Below are 23,222 nucleotides of genomic sequence, written 5' to 3'. Positions count from 1 at the left end.
TACGTAGTCGAGTCTTGTAATTTGAGGAGATGTTCAATTGCTTATTACAGTAATAAACAAGATGAAATATTGGAGAAACCTCTTTTTTTTTTTTTTGAATGGAATAGGGAGGGATGATTTCATTAAATGATAATAGTTATTCGGCACTTAAAATTATCCCTTAAAAGATCTAAATTCTCAATAGAAGAATTAAACACCCCTAAACTAATGGCATCGCTTCTGAACTGCTCCTGGATAATTTTAGATGTCTTTGCATCGTTCTTGACGGAGCTCCATCGATGTATAATCACAAAAGTGATAAAATTTGATTGGTCATCAAGATCTGCAAATTTACAAGACGAATCTTCTAAATTTGTACCCCTATACCAACAGACCCGCAATTCCACAAATTTGCAAGACGAATTTTCCAAATTTGCATCCCTGCACATACTAAAAACAAACAAACAAACAATACTAAACCTTACATGGAGGGATTAACTATAATCACCATACTGTTGGTGATCTTTATTTGCTAAAAACATTAAATTAAAGAAGAATTTGGGGCTTACCATCGATAAAAATCGATGGCAGCCCTAAGTTTCACTACAAGAAATAGGCCAATTTCCGACGGAAACGTTCCGACGGACTTAAATTCCGTCGAAAAACGTAAATTCCGTCGGAAAATCCCTCGAAAATTTTCCGACGGATTTTTTTCCCGTCGGAAGCTGTGATTTCCGAGGGAAAAAAATCCGTCGGAAAAAATTAAAGGAAAAAAATAAAAAAATTGGATTATTAGGGGTTTCCGATGGAGTATTCCGTCGGAACGTACTATTATAAAACCAATTTTACCGTAGCCCTCTTTCTCTCTCCTCTACGCGCCTCTCTCTTCTCTTTCTCTCTCCTCCCCCTCTTTCCTCCCTCTTCTCTGCCTCATTCTTTTTCCATCTCCTTCTCGCCCTTCGTCCCTTCCTCCATTTTTTTTTCCATACCCTTCTCCTTCGTCCCTTCCTCCTTCCTTCTTCCTTGCGTTTTTTTTTCAACAACCGTAACAACATCAACATCAACAACAACGCAACAACAACATCAACAACGCTAGGAATCTTGGTCAATACACACAAACATCCGTCAAGGACGCCTAACTCCTTTACATCGTCTCTTAGTGCTTCCAAGAGATGACGATTTCCTTGGTACATCGGTGATGATAAAATTACATCTTTATTACCTCGATAGTCCGGTAATGGTATATCTTTAAACCACTTTCGGTCTTCAAATCGAAACAACCAATTCTATTGCGTTTCATCTCAAAAGAGTAGAATTTCCAATGAAGTAAATGGTTGTTTATAAGCACACCAAATTCGCGACCATGTTTCAACAATGAATATGGTACAATAGGTGATGCATTATTATCATCAACTATTTTCCAAGAATTAGCCTTTAAACTAAAAACTAAGACCTTCAATACACTAAGGTTGATAATAAGTCTAACAATTTTATAATCTTGCGTCGAAGAATCATACCCAAACCCGAACCCAAACTCAAAAGACTGGATTTCTTCGCGAAAAATACCCGGGATATAAAGTAATTCACCCGTGCAATGGTTGGACAACATCAATTTAATTAAAGCGTTGTATCCTAATCCGGGATATCCAACAAAAATAACTTTGATGAGAACAAGTCCATTACACGACCCGACCGTATGATAAGTAGTTCTATTAGTTAGCGGAAAAGAAAACTTAGGAGACCAAAACGAATCTAAATCCATGCATCGAATCCTCCCCCTTCTACCACCCGTGTTGAGTATTAGAAGGCGATTTGTGTCGTTGGAGGCAGAATTATGTACGTTAGAATCAAGATAGTTTTTGTTTATTTATAGATTATTAAAAGTTAGTAGCAGATTTGGTTTCAAATAAAAAAAAGTTAGTAGCAGATTTGGTTTCAAATAAAAAAAAGTTAGCAGCAGATTTTTTTTAATTTTATTTTTGGGACTTTTTTGATAATTGGCAAATATGGATTTAATTTTATGGAAATTATATCAATTTCGAGTAGGATTAAAGTCTACACAAAAACTAAAAAATCCTACAGTATAATAAATATATATATTACTACGTATTGTATATTAGATTATTGGGTATATTATATATCAATTTTTTTTAATTTTTTTTTTCCAGGAGGTATATATATATATATATATATATATATATATATATATATATATATATATATATATATATATATATATATATATATATATATATATATATATATATATATATATATATATATATATATTAGTTTTGTGCGTAGGCGATGTCCAGATTGTTGATTAAATCTTTAAATAAACTTTTTGGCTTGAATGTTAAATGTGGTTATACAATCCCTTTTAATTTTGCAGGATATTTAGACGTATGATATCATATCGCTTATTTATATGATAGTGTACTTTTTGTAATTTTGTTTGTAAAGTAGATATCTATGTTATTTTTGACTTGAAAGCATTTTTATTGAACTTAAATTATTTTAATTGAACTAAAAGTATTTTTGCCAAATTAAAATATTTTTGATTATTAAAACTTATTTTTACTAATTCTCTATTATTTTTTATATTAACTTAATATACTCGTATAATAAATGGATTTTATTTTACAGAATTTTTTAAAACAAATTTTATGATCGAATTAGAGCCGAGTTATTCGATATTTATTAAAAGTTATGATTAATTTTGTATATATGAAATATTAGAAGTAAATCAATAATAAAACACTATACAACATTTTTATCTTAGAAAATCTATCCAAAATTCGCTTACTTAGTATCATATGTGTCACAACAATATTTATTTGTCGCCTACGTGGCGCGACACTTGATGAAAAACTAGAATGCCAAGTGTCGCTGTCTCGTGGCCTGGATGCAAGACCGGCTTTTGTGCCTGGGTGATGCCCATTTGGTAAATAAGATTTAGGATAAAATTTTGGCGTGAATGTTAAATACGATCATATAATCCCTTTTGATAATTTATATAGTAGTTTACTTTTTGTGATTTTTTTTATAAATAGATATCGATGTTATTATTGACTTGAATTATTTTTATTGAACTTAAATTATTTACTAAACTGAAAGCATTTTTAGCAAAGTAAAATTATTTTTACTGATTAGGACTTATTTTTACGTATTCTCTATTTTTTTGAATAAATAAATTATATTTATGTTGTTATTAACTTGAAATTATTTTTTTTTGAACTTAAATTACTTTTACAGAAATGGAAGTATTTTTACCAATATTCACTATTATTTTTAAAATAAATTAATATATTATAAATGGATCTTATTTTGAAGAACTTTTTAAAACGAATTTGATGATAGAAATAGAACCGAAAATATTTATTAAAATTTAGGATTAATTTTGTATATATTAAATATTAGAAGTTTATCGACAATAAAACTCTACACAACAGTTTTATCTTAAAAAATCTATCCAAAAATCTCTTACTTAGCATCATGTATGTCATAATAATACCTATTTATCTCCTACGTGGCGCGACACTTGGCGAATAACAGGAATGCCAAGTGTCTCTGTCTCGTGGCCTGGCCGCGAGTCCGACTTTATTTATTAGCGATATGATATATTGGATTAATGCACCAATTCAAGCTCTTGGCTAAAATGGTTTAGAGAATGTAAATGTTATTGAGCTTGGCCTGGTACCATCCTTTATACCAATTCAGAAACACAAACCTATATGAATTGCCACACGACTAATATTACTACATATAGCTCATTCGAATACTAGGCTATACTTTTTGATTGAAGGGATGAAGTCGTTAAGCAAAAGGCTATCCCACCTTATCCACACTTGGGTTAAGTTGTTCAACTTCTCCGATGTACGTAGTCAAGTCTTTTATGTTCAATTGCTTATTTGTAAACAAGATAATATATCGGAGAAACCTCATTGATTTACTAACAGTAAAGCTTTACTTTGGATCACAAGTCACCGGTAATTTACTAACAAAGCTATAACCTAGAGCGAAAGGGGTTAAGGTTCGGGATTTTGGTGGCTAAAATGGAGTACTTATTCAATATAGATGTCTAATGCAATTAAATCATAGGAGTAAATTCAAGATTATAAATTAACGATGATAATTAACAGTTATAGTGGGTGGCTTCAAAATTTATTGTTATCATTGTAAATCTATCTTTTTTTTTTTTTGAACGAATTGAAGATCTATCTATTGGTTTTGCAGCTAATACTTCATGGAAAAATTCCTCTAGATAAATATTTAATTTAGCATTATTTATTGTTAGCAAGATACAATAAATTAAAAAAACATAACGAAGCTAGTTTGCAATTGTAACATACATACTAATTGAAAATCACCATTATATTGTAGAACTAGCTACAACGTCACACTAACTGTTTAGGGGATTTTTCCCCATCCACGTGGACCAGTCCTGATGCGCTACATGTCTTCCACATGGGCCTATAGGAGCCTTCCACGTGGACCAATAAGAACCTTCCACGTGAACCAATAGGAACCTGTCACGTGGACCAATTGAAATCCGTCACGTGTCACCTCGTAAGAGGTCCAAACTGGACCTATCAGGACATGACACGTGGCAGATAGGAAAGTCTGACAGGAAAGCAGCCTTTACGGCCCAAACTCCTAGGCAGAGTCCAATCAGTCCTAGGTTTTCACAAAGAAATCTAGTATTGAACTATTTCTTCCACTATAAATAAGATGTTTCCCCCAAGGAAACATGGAATTCACAAATAGCCAAACACATTTACTCTCAAACAGAGAACAAGTCAGTCACCTGACACCCCAAACAGAGCAATCTTACATTGCAGATCCTCTCTTGGAATCCAAGAGAGACTCTTTACTTTCCGTACTTAACTCCTTAAACACGTTCTAACTTGATTGTCGGAGGCGGAGCTCCCATCAACCGGAGTCTCCGTGATTTTGCAGGTACAGGCGTCCAGAAGTCAGTCTTGGAATTGTAACTCTCCCGTAGGACATAAAAAAACCCCGAAACATTTGGCGCCTTCTGTGGGGAGAGTACTTTTAAGATGACTTCACAAGAACCTGTACCGATTCTAAGTGAGAAGTGGCCCATGGTCGAAGTCCAGGTCTACTCAGACCAGGAAACAGATGACGACTATGAAGTCGCCACTCATACGGCCCCCGACGGGTCCCTCCGGTCACGACGTATCCGTCCCACCAAAAGGAGGGAACGGAGCGTTAACCTGGCCGGGCCTAGTGAAACAGCCGGACAGCTGGCTGGTCATCACCAGGCGGACGAGGGTTCCACCCCCATCACGAGAAACAAACTCATGTCTCTCATAACAAGTTTCAATGGGGAAATAAGGGACCTCATTACAGATCGGGCGACTGTTCCTACCAAGGAACAATCGGCCAAAAAATCCTCCCATTCTGGGAGGAATAAGCCGGTCAAGAACCGAGAGGCTACTCCTTATCCCAAACCAAGGGAGGGGCAGCAACCTTTAGTAAACCTGGCCAGACTTCAATGTCCTGCGCCAGGAAAGAGAAAAGCCATCCGACATATTCAGCCGGATGGTTCCAAAAAAGCATACTCCGATGCCCGGATGATAATCCAGCAAAAGAAGAGTATGCAACTATCAGAGTCGGCTTCCACGACGAACTTCAATGATAGTTTTTAGAATACCTCTATGAGGTATTCTAATTTAAATCAAGGAGGTCAGACAGGCGGCATGTCCGTCCATTCTACTCCTCAAATGTTCCAGGCGTCCCCGTATATGCCACAACAGCAGTACGAGCCATATGGACAATTTTTTGTGCAGCCTACTCCCTTTGGAGGACAGGTGGCACCCGAATTCCAGCCTTTGGACTGGCAGCTTCGGCTGCAAAGACTGGGAGATCAGCCTTCAGCATTCTCCAAAGAAATAACGGAGGCTGCCCAACCGGCTAAAGTTAAAAATGTATTGGTAGGCACCTATGACGGTACTACCAATCTAGAAGACCACCTTATGGCCTACACCAACCTCATGTATCTACAAGGGTTGGAGGACGCCACTTGGTGCAAATGCTTCCCGGCTACATTAAAGGGCGTCGCCCAACAATGGTTCGGCAACTTGTCGGCCGGGTGTATAAATAAATTTAGGACGTTTGCATACTTGTTTACGTCCAAATTCTCCATGAACATCCCTGCTAAGAAAACCAGCCTTGACCTGGGCACAATACAGCAGGGGGAGAAGGAAGGGATGCGCTCCTATATAAGGCGCTTCAATCTGATGAGAATTCAGATTCAAGGGCTCCCTAATGAGGTAGCCTTCAATGACTCTTTTAAGGGTCTGAAGGACGGGTCGACTTTTATGTTCGACCTCGTCAGAAAGAGGGTTGCTACCCTCCAAGAGGCATTAATGGAGGCGGATGCCTATATACAGGCGACCGACCTCTGCAATGTCGGAAAGCAGTCGGACTCAAAGAAGTCCGAAAGAAAAGAGAGTCGGCCTCAACAGCCGGCTGAAAGAGAAGAACAAAAAAGAAAACAAGTCTGGGTGCCTGAGACTTCTGAACAACCACCCCAGAAGAAAAAGAAAGAAGGGAAGTCGTACTCCCCGAAGTACGAATTTAACAAGGATTGTTACTCCATCCTCATGGAGATAAAGGTTCCGCAAAAGATCGGAACAAGGACAAATACTGTCACTTTCATGAGGATATTGGTCACGATACCAATGAGTGCTTCAGTCTTAAGCGTTTGTTGGATCGGCTAGCTGATAAAGGGGTACTCAAGTCTTACCTTTTAAGGTCTAAGGTTACCCTACCAGCTAACGCTGGGCAGACCTTTAAAAAGAAGCCTCGCTTTGCTAACAATTCGGATACGGATGAAACTCCAATCTATACTATAGCATGCGGCTTCGCAGGAGGCGGCCCAACCATTCGGGGTAACAAAGAATACATCAGGGGCCTTGATATTAATTCAGTAGACGAGGGACAGGCGTCCAAGGACCCCTTCCCCGAGGTCGTCATTACTGAAGAAGACCGGGGCCAAATCAGAAGGCCGCATGATGACCCCGTGGTCATCGTATGCAAGGTGGCCAACCAAAGAGTCAGCCACATCCTCATTGATACTGGGAGTTCTTCTGACCTCATCAGTCTCAAGTTCCTGACCAAACTCAGGTACAAACCTGAAAGTATGCACAAGGTCTCTCATCCCTTAGTGGGATTTGGGGGCGGTGTAGTACATCCGGTAGGTCGAATAGACCTACCCGTCCGCCTGGGCGAGAAGGGAAATGGACGCCACATGGTGGTCCGGTTCTTAGTTGTTAAAGAACTGTCGGCCTACAACATGATTCTAGGGCGTCCCACCCTTAATTAATCCAAGGCTGTTATCATCCCATCTCTTATGCTCCTCAAATTTGAGAAGGATGATGGAACAGTCGGCTCCCTACGGGGAGACCAAAAAATGGCAAGGGAGTGCTATCTCTCTGATGTCAAACCCACTACGACCGCAGCCGGTCCTAGTGGAGAAGATGCTGACCTTGACTTAGTCAAGGAAGCCGTGCCTGTTGCTACAACAGCCGGCAAGAAAAGAAAGGCCAACCAGATGGGGGCCAAAAGAAAAGATAAACAATAGCAGTCACTGACTGGCCAAAGGCTGGATGAACTCTGTCCCCAGCCGGCTGGTGAGCACATGGACATAGTCCTAGATGACTCTCGTCCCGACCGAACTGTCAAAGTTGGGACGACTGCTTTTGCTGAAATTGGTGCAGCCCTGCACCACTTGTTAAAAGAATTCAAAGACATCTTTGCCTTTGAAGTGGACGAGATGCCAGGCATCAGCCCGGATCTAGCCGTCCACAAACTCGCCGTGGATCCTAAGAAGAAGCCGGTAAGGCAAAAGAAAAGAAACCATGGCGAGCAGAGAAGTCAGGCGGCAGCTGCCGAAGTTAAAAAGCTATTAGATGCTAAGTTCATTCGGCCCTGCTACTTCCCGGATTGGGTTGGCAATATAGTTCTTGTTAAAAAGCCGAATGAAACCTGGCGTATGTGTGTGGACTACACAGACCTCAACAAGGCATGTCCGAAGGATAGCTATCCTCTTCCTAAGATCGACAGTCTAGTCGAGTCAATAGTCGGCCATGCCTTGATGAGCTTCATGGACGCCTATTCAGGCTTCCACCAAATACCCTTGTGGAAGAAGGACCAAGAAAAGACAGCTTTTGTCACGGACCAAGGGTTATTTTGCTATACTGTGATGCCGTTTGGTTTAAAAAATGCGCCTGCTACCTTCCAGAGAATGATAAACTCAGTCTTTGTTAATCAAATAGGAAGGAAACTAGAAGCGTATATTGATGATATGATAGTCAAATCCAAACTCCAGACGGACCACATCACAGACCTCCGAGAAACATTCGCCACACTCAGGCGACACCATGTCATGCTCAATCCTAAAAAATGCGTTTTTGGTGTTGAGTCTGGGAAGTTCCTCGGATTTCTAATTGATCAAAGAGGGATAGAGGCGAACCCTGAAAAAATACAGGCGGTCATAGACATGCAGTCGCCCCACACTGTAAAGGAAGTTCAAAAACTAATAGGTTGCCTAGCGGCATTGGGGAGATTCCTCAGTCGGTCATGCGACAAGTGCCTCTATTTCTTCCAAGCAATTAAGAAAAAAGCTATGTTTGAATGGGGCACAGATGCAGAGGTGGCCTTCCAAAGATTGAAAGAACACCTGCACTCTTTACCAAGGCTTGTTAGCCCTCTGGTCAAGGAAGTGTTGTATATGTATGTGGCCGTCTCCGACCATGCTCTCAGTGCCGTCCTCCTTGTTGAAAGAGACGGCAGCCAGCTCCCTGTTTATTTTATCAGCCATGTACTAAAAAAATACTGAGTTACGGTACCCTATGGTTGAAAAGTTTGGTCTGGCCCTCTATATGGCAGTAAAGAAGTTGAAACCTTACTTCTTGGCACATCCGGTCGTGGTATACACTGACCAGCAAATCAAGCGGCCACTAACAACCATGGAGTCGTCCGACCGAATGATTAAATGGGCAATCGAGATGCAAAGCTTGGAAATCTCCTTTGAGCCAAGGAAAGCAGTGAAGGGGCAGGCACTTGCCGACTTCATAGGCCGGCTGTTCTAGATAATTCTGATCAAGTCTGGAAGGTATATGTGGACGGGAGCTTCACAATGAACGACTGTAGTGCAGGCGTCATATGTAAGTCTCCTGAAGGAGACAAGTATGAGTATGCACTACGTTTCAAGTTCCAAGCCTCAAACAATGAGGCAGAGTATGAAGCCGTTCTTGCTGGCATCCGCATGTGTAAGGCGGCAGGGGCAAGAAAGGTGGACGCCTGTTCTGATTCGCAATTGATTGTTAGCCAATATCATGGTGACTATGAATCCACGCATCCGGCTATGATCAAATACTTACAGGCGGTCAAAGAAGAGGCCGGGACACTTGAGGAGTTCCATCTCAGCCAGGTGCCCAAGTCTGAGAATAACCAGGCGGATGCCCTCTCCAAGTTGGCATCATCCGCCTCTTGTGACACACCACAATCCGTTTTCTAGGAAGTGATGGAAAAGAGAAGTATTGAGGAAGAGCTAATTGGAGTCCTTGATAGAAGCTCAACCTGGATGGATGACATCCGGGCATACTTAATAGACGGCACCCTGCCGGATACTTACCCAGAAAAAACCATAATAAAAAAACGTGCGTCTAACTTTGAGATGCACCAGGGAGAACTCTTCAAGAAGGGATATCTACAACCCCTTCTGAAATGTGTTACCCCAGAAAAGGGCCGAGAGGTTCTGGAAGACTTGCACTCAGGAGTCTGCGCCTCTCATATAGGCGGCAGAACGCTTGCAAAAAGAGCTAGGCGCCAAGGCTACTTTTGGCCTACCCTAGAAGCAGACGCCATGGAGATGGTTAAAAATTGTGACAAGTGTCAAAGGTTTGGCAAGCTCATCCATCGTCTGGCCACTGATCTGATGGCTATCCATAGCCCAATACCATTCGCCAAATGGGGCATGGACATCCTGGGTCCCTACACGCCTGCTACAGGAGGACAGAGATATATATTGGTAGCAGTCAACTACTTCACTAAATGGGTAGAGGCCGAGGCAGTCAAGGGCATAAAAACCAAGGATGTCATCTCCTTCATTTGGAGAAATGTCATCACTCGGTATGGGGTTCCCATGTCAATGGTCTTTGACAATGGACCTCAATTCGAGACGCCTGCTCTCACAAACTGGTTGGAAGACCAGGGAATCTCTCACTGCTTCGCATCAGTCGGCCGCCCCCAAGCAAACGGCCAAGTTGAGGCCTTCAATAAGTTGATCTCCGGTGGCATAAAAAAGAAAATTGAAAGGACCGGCGGCCTCTGGGCTGACGAGCTACTGCATGTTCTGTGGGCCATCAGGACGACTGAAAAAGGGGCGACTGGTGAAACTCCCTTTCTCATGGTTTATGGGGCCGAGGCTGTTCTGCCTATTGAACACTATGAGCCGACTCTTCGAGTCATGTTGTATGACGAAGAGGCTAACTGGGAAGCCATGCGGCTGGCACTAGATTCACTTCCAGAACGCAAGGGCAATGCAGCCCTGCGTCATGAAATTTATCGTCTAAGAATGACGAGAGCTTACAATAGAAAAGTACATAAGCGGCCCCTCAAAGTAGGGGACTTTGTACTTAGAAAATTGGAAGCAGTCGGCAGGGCCTATGAGCAGGGAAAATTAACTCCCAACAGGGATGGACCCTACCGCATCTATGAAGAAATAAGAGGCGGCACCTACCGCCTGGAAACACCAGACGGTAGGCAGCTAGCCAGAACCTGGAATGTAGACAACTTGAAAAAATACTACTTCTAGGATTTGTAAATTTTTGTAATTGTATTTACATCAATGAAATTTATCATTTATTTTATTAATTTGTCCAAGTCCCCTCAGTCAGGCATGGCGCCTGTTTAAACAGCCGGTCTAAAAAGTCTCCTCTAGGGACAAACCGACTGTAAACCAGCCGGCCCTGAAAGTCTCCTTAAAGGGACAAGCCGTCTGATCTCTAAAACAGCCGCCTTATACAAACTTTACTTTGTTCAAGTCTCACTACAAGAATTAAGGAAATTTCCGGCGGAATAAAATTCCGTCGAAAATATTCCGTCGCAAACAGGTGGTTTTTCCGAGGGAAATTAGTTCGTCGGAAAATTAATGAATTTCCGACGGAATTAGGCATTTTCCGACGGAAAAATTCCGTCGGAGACTAATATTTCCGACGGAATTTTTCCGTCGGAAAATGTTTGAACCAGGGATGCCATTTTCGACGGAATATTCCGTCGGAAATCCGTCCGAAATTCCGTCGGATAACGGTTATGCGCATAGGATACCATTTTCCGACGGAAATACTGGTAGGCTGTCGCACACCTAACAAAAATAACAAAAACCTAACTAAACCTCCTAATATGTAGTAGGGTAAGTCAGGGTCGATCCCACAGAGAATGTTGGACTAAACAATGGTTTCTATGAATTACAATAGCCGAATCAAGATAAAATAACGAGTTGAATAATATATACTATGAACTAACAAAATAAATCTAATAATAATAAAGACTCTAGAATTAAGTATTACCGCTAATAAAATCAATACAAGATAAATTCCTACCCCAATCAATTAATTATATGCTCACAAGGAAAAGTAATCCCTAAATAATACCAAGGACCTCTCTCGAGTATCAATGGCTTCTCTAACCCACAATCAAGCCTGTTCTCACGGAATCATGCAAATTAGAGACATTAAGCACATTACTCTAACTTCCTAATTATCCATTCAACTACTCTCGTGATGAATATTAAACCCTTAATTGATCTATTCAAATCCGTTAAAACCCAACTCTCGCTGCGATTAAAACAATGGAATAATAACAATACTAATTATCTCTAATCTAGTATTGGCATAAGCGCAATCAATTAAGCATGAACAATATAAATAATTAATTGAGAATTTAAAAGAATAAATCAAGTATTAACCATATTAGGGTTCAACCTAAATCTAGAACAACAATCTACTCTAACATATTAACAAAAAAAAATCAAGAACAATAAATAATAAAGAAAACATGAATAAATAAAGAGATTAAAAGAAAATACTGAATCTTGAATTGAATTGAAGGTAGAAAGCTTGAATCTTGAATTACAAAAGTGGAGGAAATAAAAAATAGAGAACTAGTTCTTAATAATAGGAATTGAAAAAAAAAAAAAAACTTAATGAATAATAGATAAAAAAAAAGAAAAACAAGGCTAAAAAGATATATATACAAGCCCAAAAAGATAAGAAAATCAGCCAAGCCTTGGCGCACAAGAATCCCAGGAGGCACGGACGTGCCTCTCCATAGGCACGGACGTGCCTCTCTAGAAATAAAAATCGCTGCAGAGTCTGTCTTCCAGGCACGGACGTGCCTGACTGCTGGGCACGGACGTGCCTGCTCTGCTTCGCGTATCACTCATCTTAAATCAGTCATAACTTCATATCCAGAGCTCCGTTTGAGGCGTGTAATATATCGTTGGAAAGGTCTTCAAGTCTACTTTCCAATGCAATTTTAATCACTCCATTATCATTTGTATATCAAAAGTTATGAGCATAATAGTGAACAGGTGTCATATTTGTCAAGTATTTCATCAACGTTTTGCTTCATTTCCACTCAATTAGCTCCGTTAATCCTGAAATACATCAAAAACAACGAAACTACCCATAAAAGCATCGAATCATCGAAACTAAACCAAATTACACCAAAATGGACTAAAACACTCGACTAAGCTAATAAAACCAACCAAAAATAAGCTAATAAATATGCACAAAACACGACTTATCAAATACCGACGGAAAAAAGCCGTCGAAAAGTTTTTTGACCTTAATTTAGCGCGCCTTGGTTTCTCAGAAACTTTTTCCCACTTCTTTCGTCTTTCGTCTTCCTCATTCCTTTCCTCATTTCGTCTTCCTCCTTCACTCCCAACCTCCCTTACCACTAGCTCCAAGCTCGAAATCAACAACACCCATTAGCAATCCGGTAAGTGTTTTTAATGTTTATGTTTATGTTAATTTATTTGTTTAATTTTTAATATCAATAACCCCATACTTAATCCGGTTCGTTTTTCATTGATGTTCTTCGTTTTTATGCTCAAAAACGCCCATTCATGTTAATTTTTAAGTGAAATTAGGTTAGATTATGTGAAAAACGACTCAAATTATGTTTATTAGTTTAGTTTATATGTTAATTATGTTTATATGTTAGTATAATGGTTTAGTTTATTAGTTTAGTTTATATGTTAGTTTATTAGTTTAATTTATCACCAATAACATATATTATGTGAAAAACCTAACTATTATGTTAATTATGTTTATATGTTAGTTTTATTAGTTTAGTTTATTAGTTTAGTTTATATGTTAATTATGTTTATATGTTAGTATAATGGTTTAGTGATTTATTAGTTTAGTTTATATGTTAATTTATTAGTTTAATTTATCACCAATAACATATATTATGTGAAAAACCTAACTATTATGTTAATTATATTTATATGTTAGTTTTATTAGTTTAGTTTATATGTTAATTTATTAGTTTAATTTATCACCAATAATATATATTATGTGAAAAACCTAACGAATTATGTTAATTATGTTTATATGTTAGTTTAATTAGTTAAGTTTATTAGTATATATAATGTATATGTTAGTTTAGTTAGTTTAGTTTAGTTTAGTATAAGGTATGTTAGTTTAGTTTGGCATAATGTATGTATGTTAGTTTAGTTTAGTTTCGTTTAGTATAATGTATGTTAGTGTAGTTTAGTTAAGTATAATGTATGTTAGTTTAGTTTAGTTTAGTATAATATATGTTACTTTAGTTTAGTATAATGTATGTATGTATGTATGTTAGTTTAGTTTAGTATAATGTATATATGTTAGTTTAGTATTTCAATCTTCTAAAGATGTTTGAAATGAATAATACCAGTTGAAGTTAGAATCATGAAACGAAGAGAGCGGAGCTGGATGTATGATAGATTGGATGGGCGTTCTATTAAGCCTGAGTTCTTGAAAGGGGTAGAGGAATTCATACGGTTTTGCGAAGAGCATCGTGAGACTGCAAAGAATGAATATAGGTGTCCTTGTGTTAAATGCAATAACAGACGTTTTCAGGATCCGGACACAGTAAGAATTCATTTGTACAGCAAGGGATTCACTCCTCGTTATTGGGAGTGGCTTTGTCAAGGGGAAGGGTTACCTGAATCCTCGGTAGAAGGCCAGTCAAACGAATATCGTGATATGGTTATGGATGTTGTTGGTCATAATTATGATCGATCGGGTACTGAAGCTGCAGAGGAGGAGCCTAACGCTGAAGCAAAGCGTTTTCTTGATTTGTTGAAGGCGTCTGAACATCCATTGTATGAAGGGAGTTCGATGTCGGTTTTGGAGGTGGCGGCAAGAATTACTAGCTTAAAGTGTGAGTACAATTTGCCGCACAGGTGTGTCGATGGGTTCGTTTCATTGTTGACAGAAGTGATCCCTGGCAGCAGCCGTTTGGGTGAGACATTCTACGATGTTAAGAAGGTTGTTAAGGGGTTGGAGCTGTCGCATGAAAAGATTCATGCATGCCCCAAGGGTTGTATGTTGTTTTGGAAAGAGGATGCTAAACTTCCTACTTGTAGAGTGTGTGGCAGTGATCGATACAACAGAACTTTTAAAGGCAGCTTGGTTCCGAAGAATGCGCTATTTTATTTCTCGATCACACCTAGGTTGCAAAGGATGTTAGCAACGAAGAACCTTTCAGAGGAAATGAGTTGGCATGCAAATAATCCTCGTGTCAAAGGCACGATGGCACACCCTAGTGACACTAAGCTTGGAGACAGCTTGATACATGCTTCCCAGAGTTTTCCTCGGATCCACGGAATGTTCGACTAGGGTTGTGTACAGATGGTTTTGCTCCTCATGGTAAGTTCGGGGGTCAGTACTCTTGTTGGCCCGTGATTTTGACCCCATACAATTTGTCTCCCTTGATGTGTATGAAAAGACAGTTCATGTTCTTGTCACTGATAGTCCTTGGCCCCAAAAACCCGAAGGGAAATTTAGATGTGTACATGCAACCACTGATACTGGAGCTAAAACAGTTGTGGGAAGTTGGTGCAAGTACTTATGATATATCAAAGAAACAAAACTTCAACCTTAGAGCAGCCATCCTATGGACCATTAGTGACTTCCCTGCATATGGTATGTTGTCTGGATGGTTTACGGCTGGTAAGAAGGCATGCCCGTACTGCATGGAAAAAAGCAAGGCATTTTGGTTGCAGCATGGGGGAAAAGTTTCGTGGTTTGATTGTCATCGTCAATTTCTTCCTGTAGATCATCCTTTCCGAAAAAGTAAAACAGCATTTTGCAAAAACAGAGTTGAAAAAGGCTCACCGCCGCACATCATGTTAGGGGTGGAACTTTGGGAATGTGTGAAAGACCTTCCGAGGGCCACCGATGGGCCTGAATCACTACAAGTGTTGAAAAAGGAAAATAAAGGGTGGTTCAAGCGAAGTTGCTTGTGGGAGCTTCCGTATTGGAAGCATTTGCTGATTCGTAACAACTTAGATGTCATGCACATTGAAAAAAACTTCTTTGATCAAATATTTCACACTGTAATGGATGTGAGAAGACAAACTTGTGACACACCTTCGGCCAGAAAAGACATCGCCAAATATTGTTGGCGACCACAACTTCATCTACAGGCTGATGATAGAGGGAATGAGGTCATGCCAAAGGCCCCATTCTCCCTCGATAAGGGTCAGAGGAAGGTTTTGTGTGAGTGGGTTCGTGACCTGCGATTCCCTGACAGTTACGCCTCCAATTTGAGCAGATGTGTGGATATGCAGGCGTGTAGAATACATGGAATGAAAAGTCATGATTGTCACGTGTTCATGGAGAGGTTATTACCTGTCGCATTGAGAGAATTGCTCCCTGTTCATGCGTGGAATGCAGTTACAGAGATCAGTCAATTCCTTAGACACTTGTGTTGCTACACAGTCACAGTCAGTGATATGGAACGGCTGGAAAAGAACATTGCCGAGATCCTTTGCAAACTTGAGAAGATTTTTCCACCTGCATTCTTCAACTCTATGGAGCATTTACCCATTCACTTACCGTACGAGTCAAAGTTAGCTGGACCTGTGCAGTATCGATGGATGTATCCGTTTGAGAGGTAGTGAACCCTTGATTTAGTTGTTGAGCAGTCACAAATTCAACGTTTAGTTTCATAACGTACTTTAATTTCAGGTTCCTTAACCATATAAAACGGAAAATTGGCAACAAGGCTCGCGTTGAAGGTTCGATAGGCAGCGCTTACCAATTTTCTGCTCAAATTACTTCCAGCCGTCAGTTGACACAAAAACACGAGATCTGGGTCGGAATGTGAATGCTGATGTTGACACCTCCATCGACACGAATGACATCCCAGAACTGTTCATGGAGGACACCGGTCGTGTGTCAACCGAGGGAAAATTGAGGTGGTTAGATGAAAAGGAATTTCAACGTGGACACTTATTTGTTTTATCAAACAGTGGCATATTAGGTGATTATGAAAGGTAATCCACAGTAACTAAATTGTTTCCATCATATGATCACGTGTACTGAGTTTCACGGTCTTGATCATGTTCTTGCTGTTGTAGCAGGAGGTTTGAGGACCATATTCTTAGCGCCCGTCCTACTCTGCATAGAGAAGCTGTATGGGAGACATTCGAAACACAGTTTCCTAATTGGTTTAGGGACAAGGTGGGACCTCTTTCAAATATAGGGATATTTATTGACTTCTGTATGTATAATCCAATTATGACGTCCTTTAATTTTATCTAACACTAATAGGTAACTGAAGAGAAATCAAGATCTGATGTGTTGCAAGCTTTGGCTATGGGTCCGTTCAAGAAAGTTCGCACTTGGAGCCAAATATCTGTTAGTGGTTTCAATTTCCATACGCAAGACTACGACAGACATAAGGGCACGATCAATTACGGTGTGTGTGTGTCCAGTCAAGATGGAGGAGAGTATTTTGGCATGTTACAAGACATTATTGAAGTTGTCTACACTGGTGCGATCCGTGAATACAAGACCATCTTGTTTAAGTGTAGTTGGATGGATTGTGGTAGGGGTATGAACATACATGAACAATACAAGCTTGTTGACGTGAATCATACTAAGAAATACCCCAAATATGACCCATTCGTGTTGTCTTATCAAGCTGGTCAGGTGTATTATGCACCATATCCGAGCCTTAGACGGGATCGGTCTCAATGGTGGGATGTGTTTAAAACGCAGTCAAGGTCCGTTGTGGATGCTCCTGTTGACCTGGAGTTCTTGCAAGGAACACAAACACGAGAATGCAGTACACTCTTCCCACCAACTGATATCCCGGACTACGGTGGCGATGGAAACAGTGGCGATGGTCATGCATTTGTTGTCTCCGAGGGTGAGGACGACGATATTGTGTCTGCTTCTGAAGACGAATCAAGCGTCTCTTCAAGTGACAACGAAGAGGACAGTGACAAGGATGAGGACGACATTGTTGTTTTTTATGATAGTACTGATGATAACAGTAGTGATCATTGTAGCAGTAGTGATAGTAATAAGTAGCTTTATTGATTTATATGAGGAATACAACTATTTATGCAATGTATGTTATGTATGTATGTATGTATGTATGTATGTATGTTATGCCCTTGAACTGTTTTGTAGGGAACCATGGCCGGCGGAAGAAAGGGAGACATCTCGGGGAGGAAGACGCGAAGATCTGAACCTTACCCCTCGTACCATTTTTCAGACAGCCAGCGGGCCCCCGAGACCGCTGAGGATAACTCTGAGACTGTTCAGGGTCTGGGTGACACTCAAGTACTAGGTTCGCTTACTCAACATGAGGATCTGTCACAGCCCCGGAGTTCAGAGCAGTCGACGGGGCACGGTGTGCCACGCCTAGACCCGACCACGTTGTGGTAAGAATATTAGACCATGTGTTATGTGCATTTCGTGATTCATATTTCTAATTATCAAAAGCTATTGACGTCGTTTTTGTTGTTCTGAAACAGGTTTGATGACCAAATAGTGAAGAAAGCTGTTTCCGGCTCGATCCAGGGGCACTACACGGCGCCTTGGAGGAACTATGGAGAAGTTGACGATGCCACAAAAACCCATTGGTGGAACTTGTTCAGCGTATGTACCAATACAATTGTATATTATTTTATTTTACAAAATATTTTCTTGTTACGTTTTACGAGTTTTGATTTTGCAGCAACATTTTACGTGGTCACCGGAGCTGGACAGTCATGTACAGTCGGCATTCAAAGCTCGGGCTGGTACACGCCTTCGTGACATGTTTTACACTGTCACGAAGAAGATGAAAGGTGTGAGACCGTATTGGGTGTCGGAGGAAGTGCACAAGAAGATGATGGAGATTCCGGATTCTGATGGCACGTACCAGAAGCGGTCCACCCAGAACAGGCTGAACCGAAGAGGTGGTCAAGTTATAGGTTAGTTTGATACTCAATGTGAAAAATAGGCAAGGTAGAGCCCCTTTTGGCCCCTTTTCCCTTGAAAATCACGATAACCGACCCAAAACTTAGTGAAATACTTCTTGGGTTCGTTTTCAACGCATGAACACTTGTAACTAGGCTATATTGGTATGTTAGTGAAAGTTATAGGTTAGTTTGATACTCAATGTGAAAAATAGGCAAGGTAGAACACTTCTAAGGTTCGTTTTTCTCGTCAATTTTTCAGTTGATAAGAACCCTTTATTGTTGGCCTTTTTTCTCTTTAAACGTCATTATTTCTTAATATATCTCGTCAATGTTATGCAAGAAACATATCAGAAAATGGTTGAGGAATCAAGCAGTCAGGAGTCTTCCAAAAGCCAAGATGAGCAGTACTGGGAGGCAGCAGGCGGGCGTAACAAGAAAGGCCGAGTAAGGAGGCTTGGTCGAGGTGCTGAGTTGTATTATCAATCCCATTCTCGAGGATCTGGGTCCTCTCAGCAGTACCAGCCGCTGCCGTCTGTTGTGGCTGAGATCGAGGCTCGAGTGCAGGCCCAGGTACACGCTCAGTTAGAGGCTCAGTTACAGGCTCGATTTGAGGCTCAGTTACAGGCTAAAGCCGAGGCTCAGATGGCGGAACTGGAGCGGAGGAACAAAGAGATGATGGACGAGATGTTGAGTCGCATGACCGGACTCAACACTCCATTCACATGTTCCAAGATGCCGCCGCAGTCGCGAGACCCTTGGGACGACAACCCCGGTTCTGGGGGCTCTGATTCTTTTCCCGTCATGTAGCTTTCTGTTTCTTTTCCCGTACTGTACACAATTTGAGATGCAATTTAGGTTACTAATCCAAACTGAATGTAGTAATTATAATTATTAATTTATGTTGATAGTTTGCTTTATTTTCAAATGAAATTTTATTATGTTTTAAACAGGTTGCTATAGCAAACAACAGGTCAAAACAGAGGAAATGAAAAAAAAATAGCGTTTCCGACGGAATAAATCCGCCGGAAAAGGTGGAATTTTCCGACGGAAATAATCCGCTGGAAATTTCCGACGAAACAAATTCGTCGGAATAGCAAGGAGTTTCCGACAGAATTGTTCCGTCGGAAATTTCCGGCGGATTATTTCCGTCGGAAAATTCCACCTTTTCCGGCGGATTTATTCCGTCGGAAAGTTCTTACTTTCCGACGGATTTGTTGTTCCGTCGTTACTTTCCGACGGACTTTTCCAGCCCCCAGCCACCATTCTCCAACGCAAATTTTCCGTCGGAAAATGCATCGGAATTGGCATTTCCGTCGGAAATGACCTTATTTCCGACGAGGGTGTTTCCGACAGACGTTTTCCGACGACTTTCCGACGGAATTGTCTATTTCCGAAGGAAATCCTCTATTTTTCGACGGTTTTTTTCCGTCGGAAATAAGATTAATTATTGTAGTGTCTCCTTAGAGAGGCGCATCGTCTGTTTTTTTAAAATAGTTACCTTATGAATTAGAAAAAGTTTAAAACGACAAGTCTAAATAAACTAGTAAGCCTATCGTCTATCAAGGCTATGGGCCGAATGATCACCCTAGTGCCCAAGGTCGGATGATCCCTTATATTAAAAAATACGTCTATCCCAAAATAAAGCAGGCGTCCGGCGACATCCTTCCGGGTGAATTCGTTGCAGAGAGCATCTCCCTTTTCGGGTGGCACATTTCTCTATAAAACAAACGACCCTACCGAGCGTCCCCTACGACATCTCGCAGTCGTTTCCTAAATACTAGCATCTTACGGCCCTACCGAGTGTCTCCTACGACATCTCGCAGTCGTTTTAAAAGTACTAGTAACAAGCGGCCCACCTAAGCGATCCCTAGACCCTTGTTAATGGCTAAAATGAGGCAAAGACCAAGCATACCCCTATTAGTGGTAACTAGCTCAAGTCTGAGTCGGAAGCCAACTGTACTTACTTGGGACAAAGTACAGTCGATTTGATAATTGAGTAAATAGCCAACCAAAATTGGCGAATCAAGGGGAACACTCGGTTTCCGCCGCCTGTTTCCTCTACTACTCAGTAAGAGGCCAAGAAGGATCAAATATTCAAGATTAATCAAGAGCCTCCATACTCGAAAAAAATAAAAAAGATATCTGCAAAACCGCTTGTTTTACAAAAACAGGCGGTTTCTTATCCTCTAATCTTTAACAAGTCAGGAAGCCGCTTGTTTTTGAACAAACCGGCTCCCTGCTCAATTTTTTCAAGTCATCTGTCAAAAAGGGTCGCCTGTTAATAACATAGTCGGCACAGGTTGAGTAAAAAACCAAGCGACACTTGGTGAATCAAGGGGAACATTCGGCCTCCGCCGCCTGTTTCCTCTACTATTCAATCCGGGGCAAGGATGGACCAAATCCCAAAATTTTCCCAGGGCTTCCCTGCTAATATGAGCAAGGGAGGTCAGGCCATCGTCTGTTTTCTAAAACAGGCGGTGTCAGACCATTTAGACCCTTAGGCTTGGGTAATCCTGTTTGTTTTACAAAACAGACGGCTCCGCCCCCTATTTTTTCAAAATCATTTACAAGGCGTCTGTTATCAACGAAAAAACAGTCGTCATTTGGGATAATAGCCAAGAAAAACTTGGCAAATCAAGAGGAGAATGTGGCTTTGGCCGCCTGTTTCCTCTACTTCTCACCTGGGTACATGGCCACCTGGACGACTGGTTTTCCATCGCCAAAAAACCAGGCGTCCAGACATCCAGGGGCAATAAAAGTCGGTATTCTACACATACGGGCTACCCATACTTAGCAATATATTCATGAAGAAAGCAAAAAATTGAAGCATTCAAAAATTTAAAGAAAACCGGCCACTTGGCCGGATGATTGATTGAAATAAGTCGGCCTGATGGCCGACAGAATGTTAAAAGAAATTGTTGATACACCCCGACCCCTTTGTCGGGTAATGAAACAAGAAAGTACACGGCACGCAGGCCGAAGAATGACATAAAAAGCTTTAAAATAAGCAGATGGAGGGACGTCAGGGGTTGCAGCCGCCTGTTCCTTCTCTGGCACTGGCGCCTGCTCCTGTTCGGCACCACCCTCCTTCTGTTGCGGCTCCTCCTCGCCAGCCGACCCCTCCCCATGGTCCGACTCCCTAGAAGTAGAGTGGGACTCCTCGCCTTCACCGCCAACATCGCCGTCTGTTTGTCCCTTGACCTACTTGTTAAACTGATCAGTACATTGGACAAACTGGTTCCCCCACTTATCATAACTGGCGTCTGGAAAGAGGGTAGCCAAAGTCATCTTCATGATAGAGGAGCAGTCCTCCATCATATCCTTGACAAGAGAAATCTTCTCCTAATCCGCCTGCTCTTTAAACTTCTGGGAGAGGTCCGCCTCGTGGGACTCCAGGCGGCCCTTCAGCTTTGTGACCCTTTTGCGAAGGGTCTCGGCTTCCTTGTCCGCATCCTTTAGAGGCGCCATCTCCTCCTTGAGATCATTGACGGACTTTTTCAGCTCCGCAATTTTGTTCCTGGCCGCCTCTAAGTCCTTCTTGACCTGCAAAGTGGCTGACGCCTGATAATACAATGTCAGTGGTCAGGACCTCATTTTGAGCTATCTGAAACATAGCTTTATCAGAGTTAGAGGCGGCCATGGCCTTCGCAGCCTTTACCTCTTTGTTTTTCTCGTTGATGGGCTTTCGGAGACCGTGAACACGCAGCATGGTCTGCAGCCGGCCAGCAAACAGTCGTCAATAACACAGGCGACTAGTTATAAAACAGAAAGAGGAGAAAATTAAGCCAAGTGTACCTCAGCAAGGAGGGTGAGGATGCCGTCAATGTTAAGGGTGCCGACTCCCTTAACCGAGTCCCTCTCATCCACGGGGATGGCCTTTAGCATGGCCTTGGCCATTATAATCAGCTCCGGTTCTTCAGGGGCGCCTGCAAAACTGGTCTTAGTTCACTATGCCAACAAAATAACATAAGGCAGGCTGCATGTTTGAAACAGGCGATCCTTTTAAAAGAGTTGAAAAAATGCAAGTTTAGTACCTCTAGCCGCTTCCTTTTCTCATGGGGGACGGCTGCTCCCGGGAGTAGTTGGGGTTCTCCCTTGTCGTTCAGCTGGACGCCTGGTGTTGCTAGGCGTGGACATGTCCCCAGCCGTCTGTTTACGGACTTTGGGGTCCGGTTGAGACGAAGAGGAGGGTCTGGCAACAGTTCCCTTTAAAGGAAAACAGTTAGCCACAAATCTAAAAGAAAGTAGCATGCAAAAGGAAGTAAAGTCTAAAGTAGCTTACCCTAGGCGCCTCCTTTGCAGGCGACTCCTCAGAAGGCCGCTTGCCCAGGACGGCTGCGCGGTATTGGGCGGCTACTCTCTTGGAGGCCGAGATCCTTTCCATTGCTTTGTCTACATAAAAACACAGTTAAAGGGTTAGACAAAAAGTTAAACAAGTCCAAGAGAAACATTAAAAAACAAGCGGATGCCTACCTCTCGGCATCTCCAAACTCAGGCCACAGGCGGCCAGATACATCCCCTCATACAGCGAGTTGTATTTTGGGATGTAGTACTTAGGGATAAATTCCCTTAACCCAGTCACTGGGTTTGCCTGAATAAACACTTGGAAGAGGCCCCTGTCAAGGATCTCTTCCTTCGCCTTTCTAGGAACAGGCGGCAGGTCAGAGCCGCCTGCGAGGAAGGGTGGGTTCCTGTTCCACCTATTAAATTTCCTGTTCAGGGTTTTGTCAGGGCAGGA

At 41.4% G+C, this 23,222-nt stretch overlaps 1 protein-coding gene across 1 annotated transcript; it reads left to right on the top strand.

The window, feature by feature from the left end:
* Positions 1 to 13,970: 13,970 nt before the first annotated feature.
* LOC110708139 lies at positions 13,971 to 14,903 on the top strand. The gene has a single exon (XM_021886245.1). The coding sequence runs from the start codon at positions 13,971 to 13,973 to the stop codon at positions 14,901 to 14,903; it is 933 nt and encodes a 310-aa protein (XP_021741937.1).
* Positions 14,904 to 23,222: the final 8,319 nt, after the last annotated feature.

This window comes from Chenopodium quinoa, unplaced genomic scaffold, assembly GCF_001683475.1.
Source record: "Chenopodium quinoa cultivar QQ74 unplaced genomic scaffold, ASM168347v1, whole genome shotgun sequence".
Taxonomy (NCBI): Eukaryota; Viridiplantae; Streptophyta; class Magnoliopsida; order Caryophyllales; family Amaranthaceae; genus Chenopodium; species Chenopodium quinoa.
This window is presented reverse-complemented; position numbering and strand designations above follow the sequence as displayed.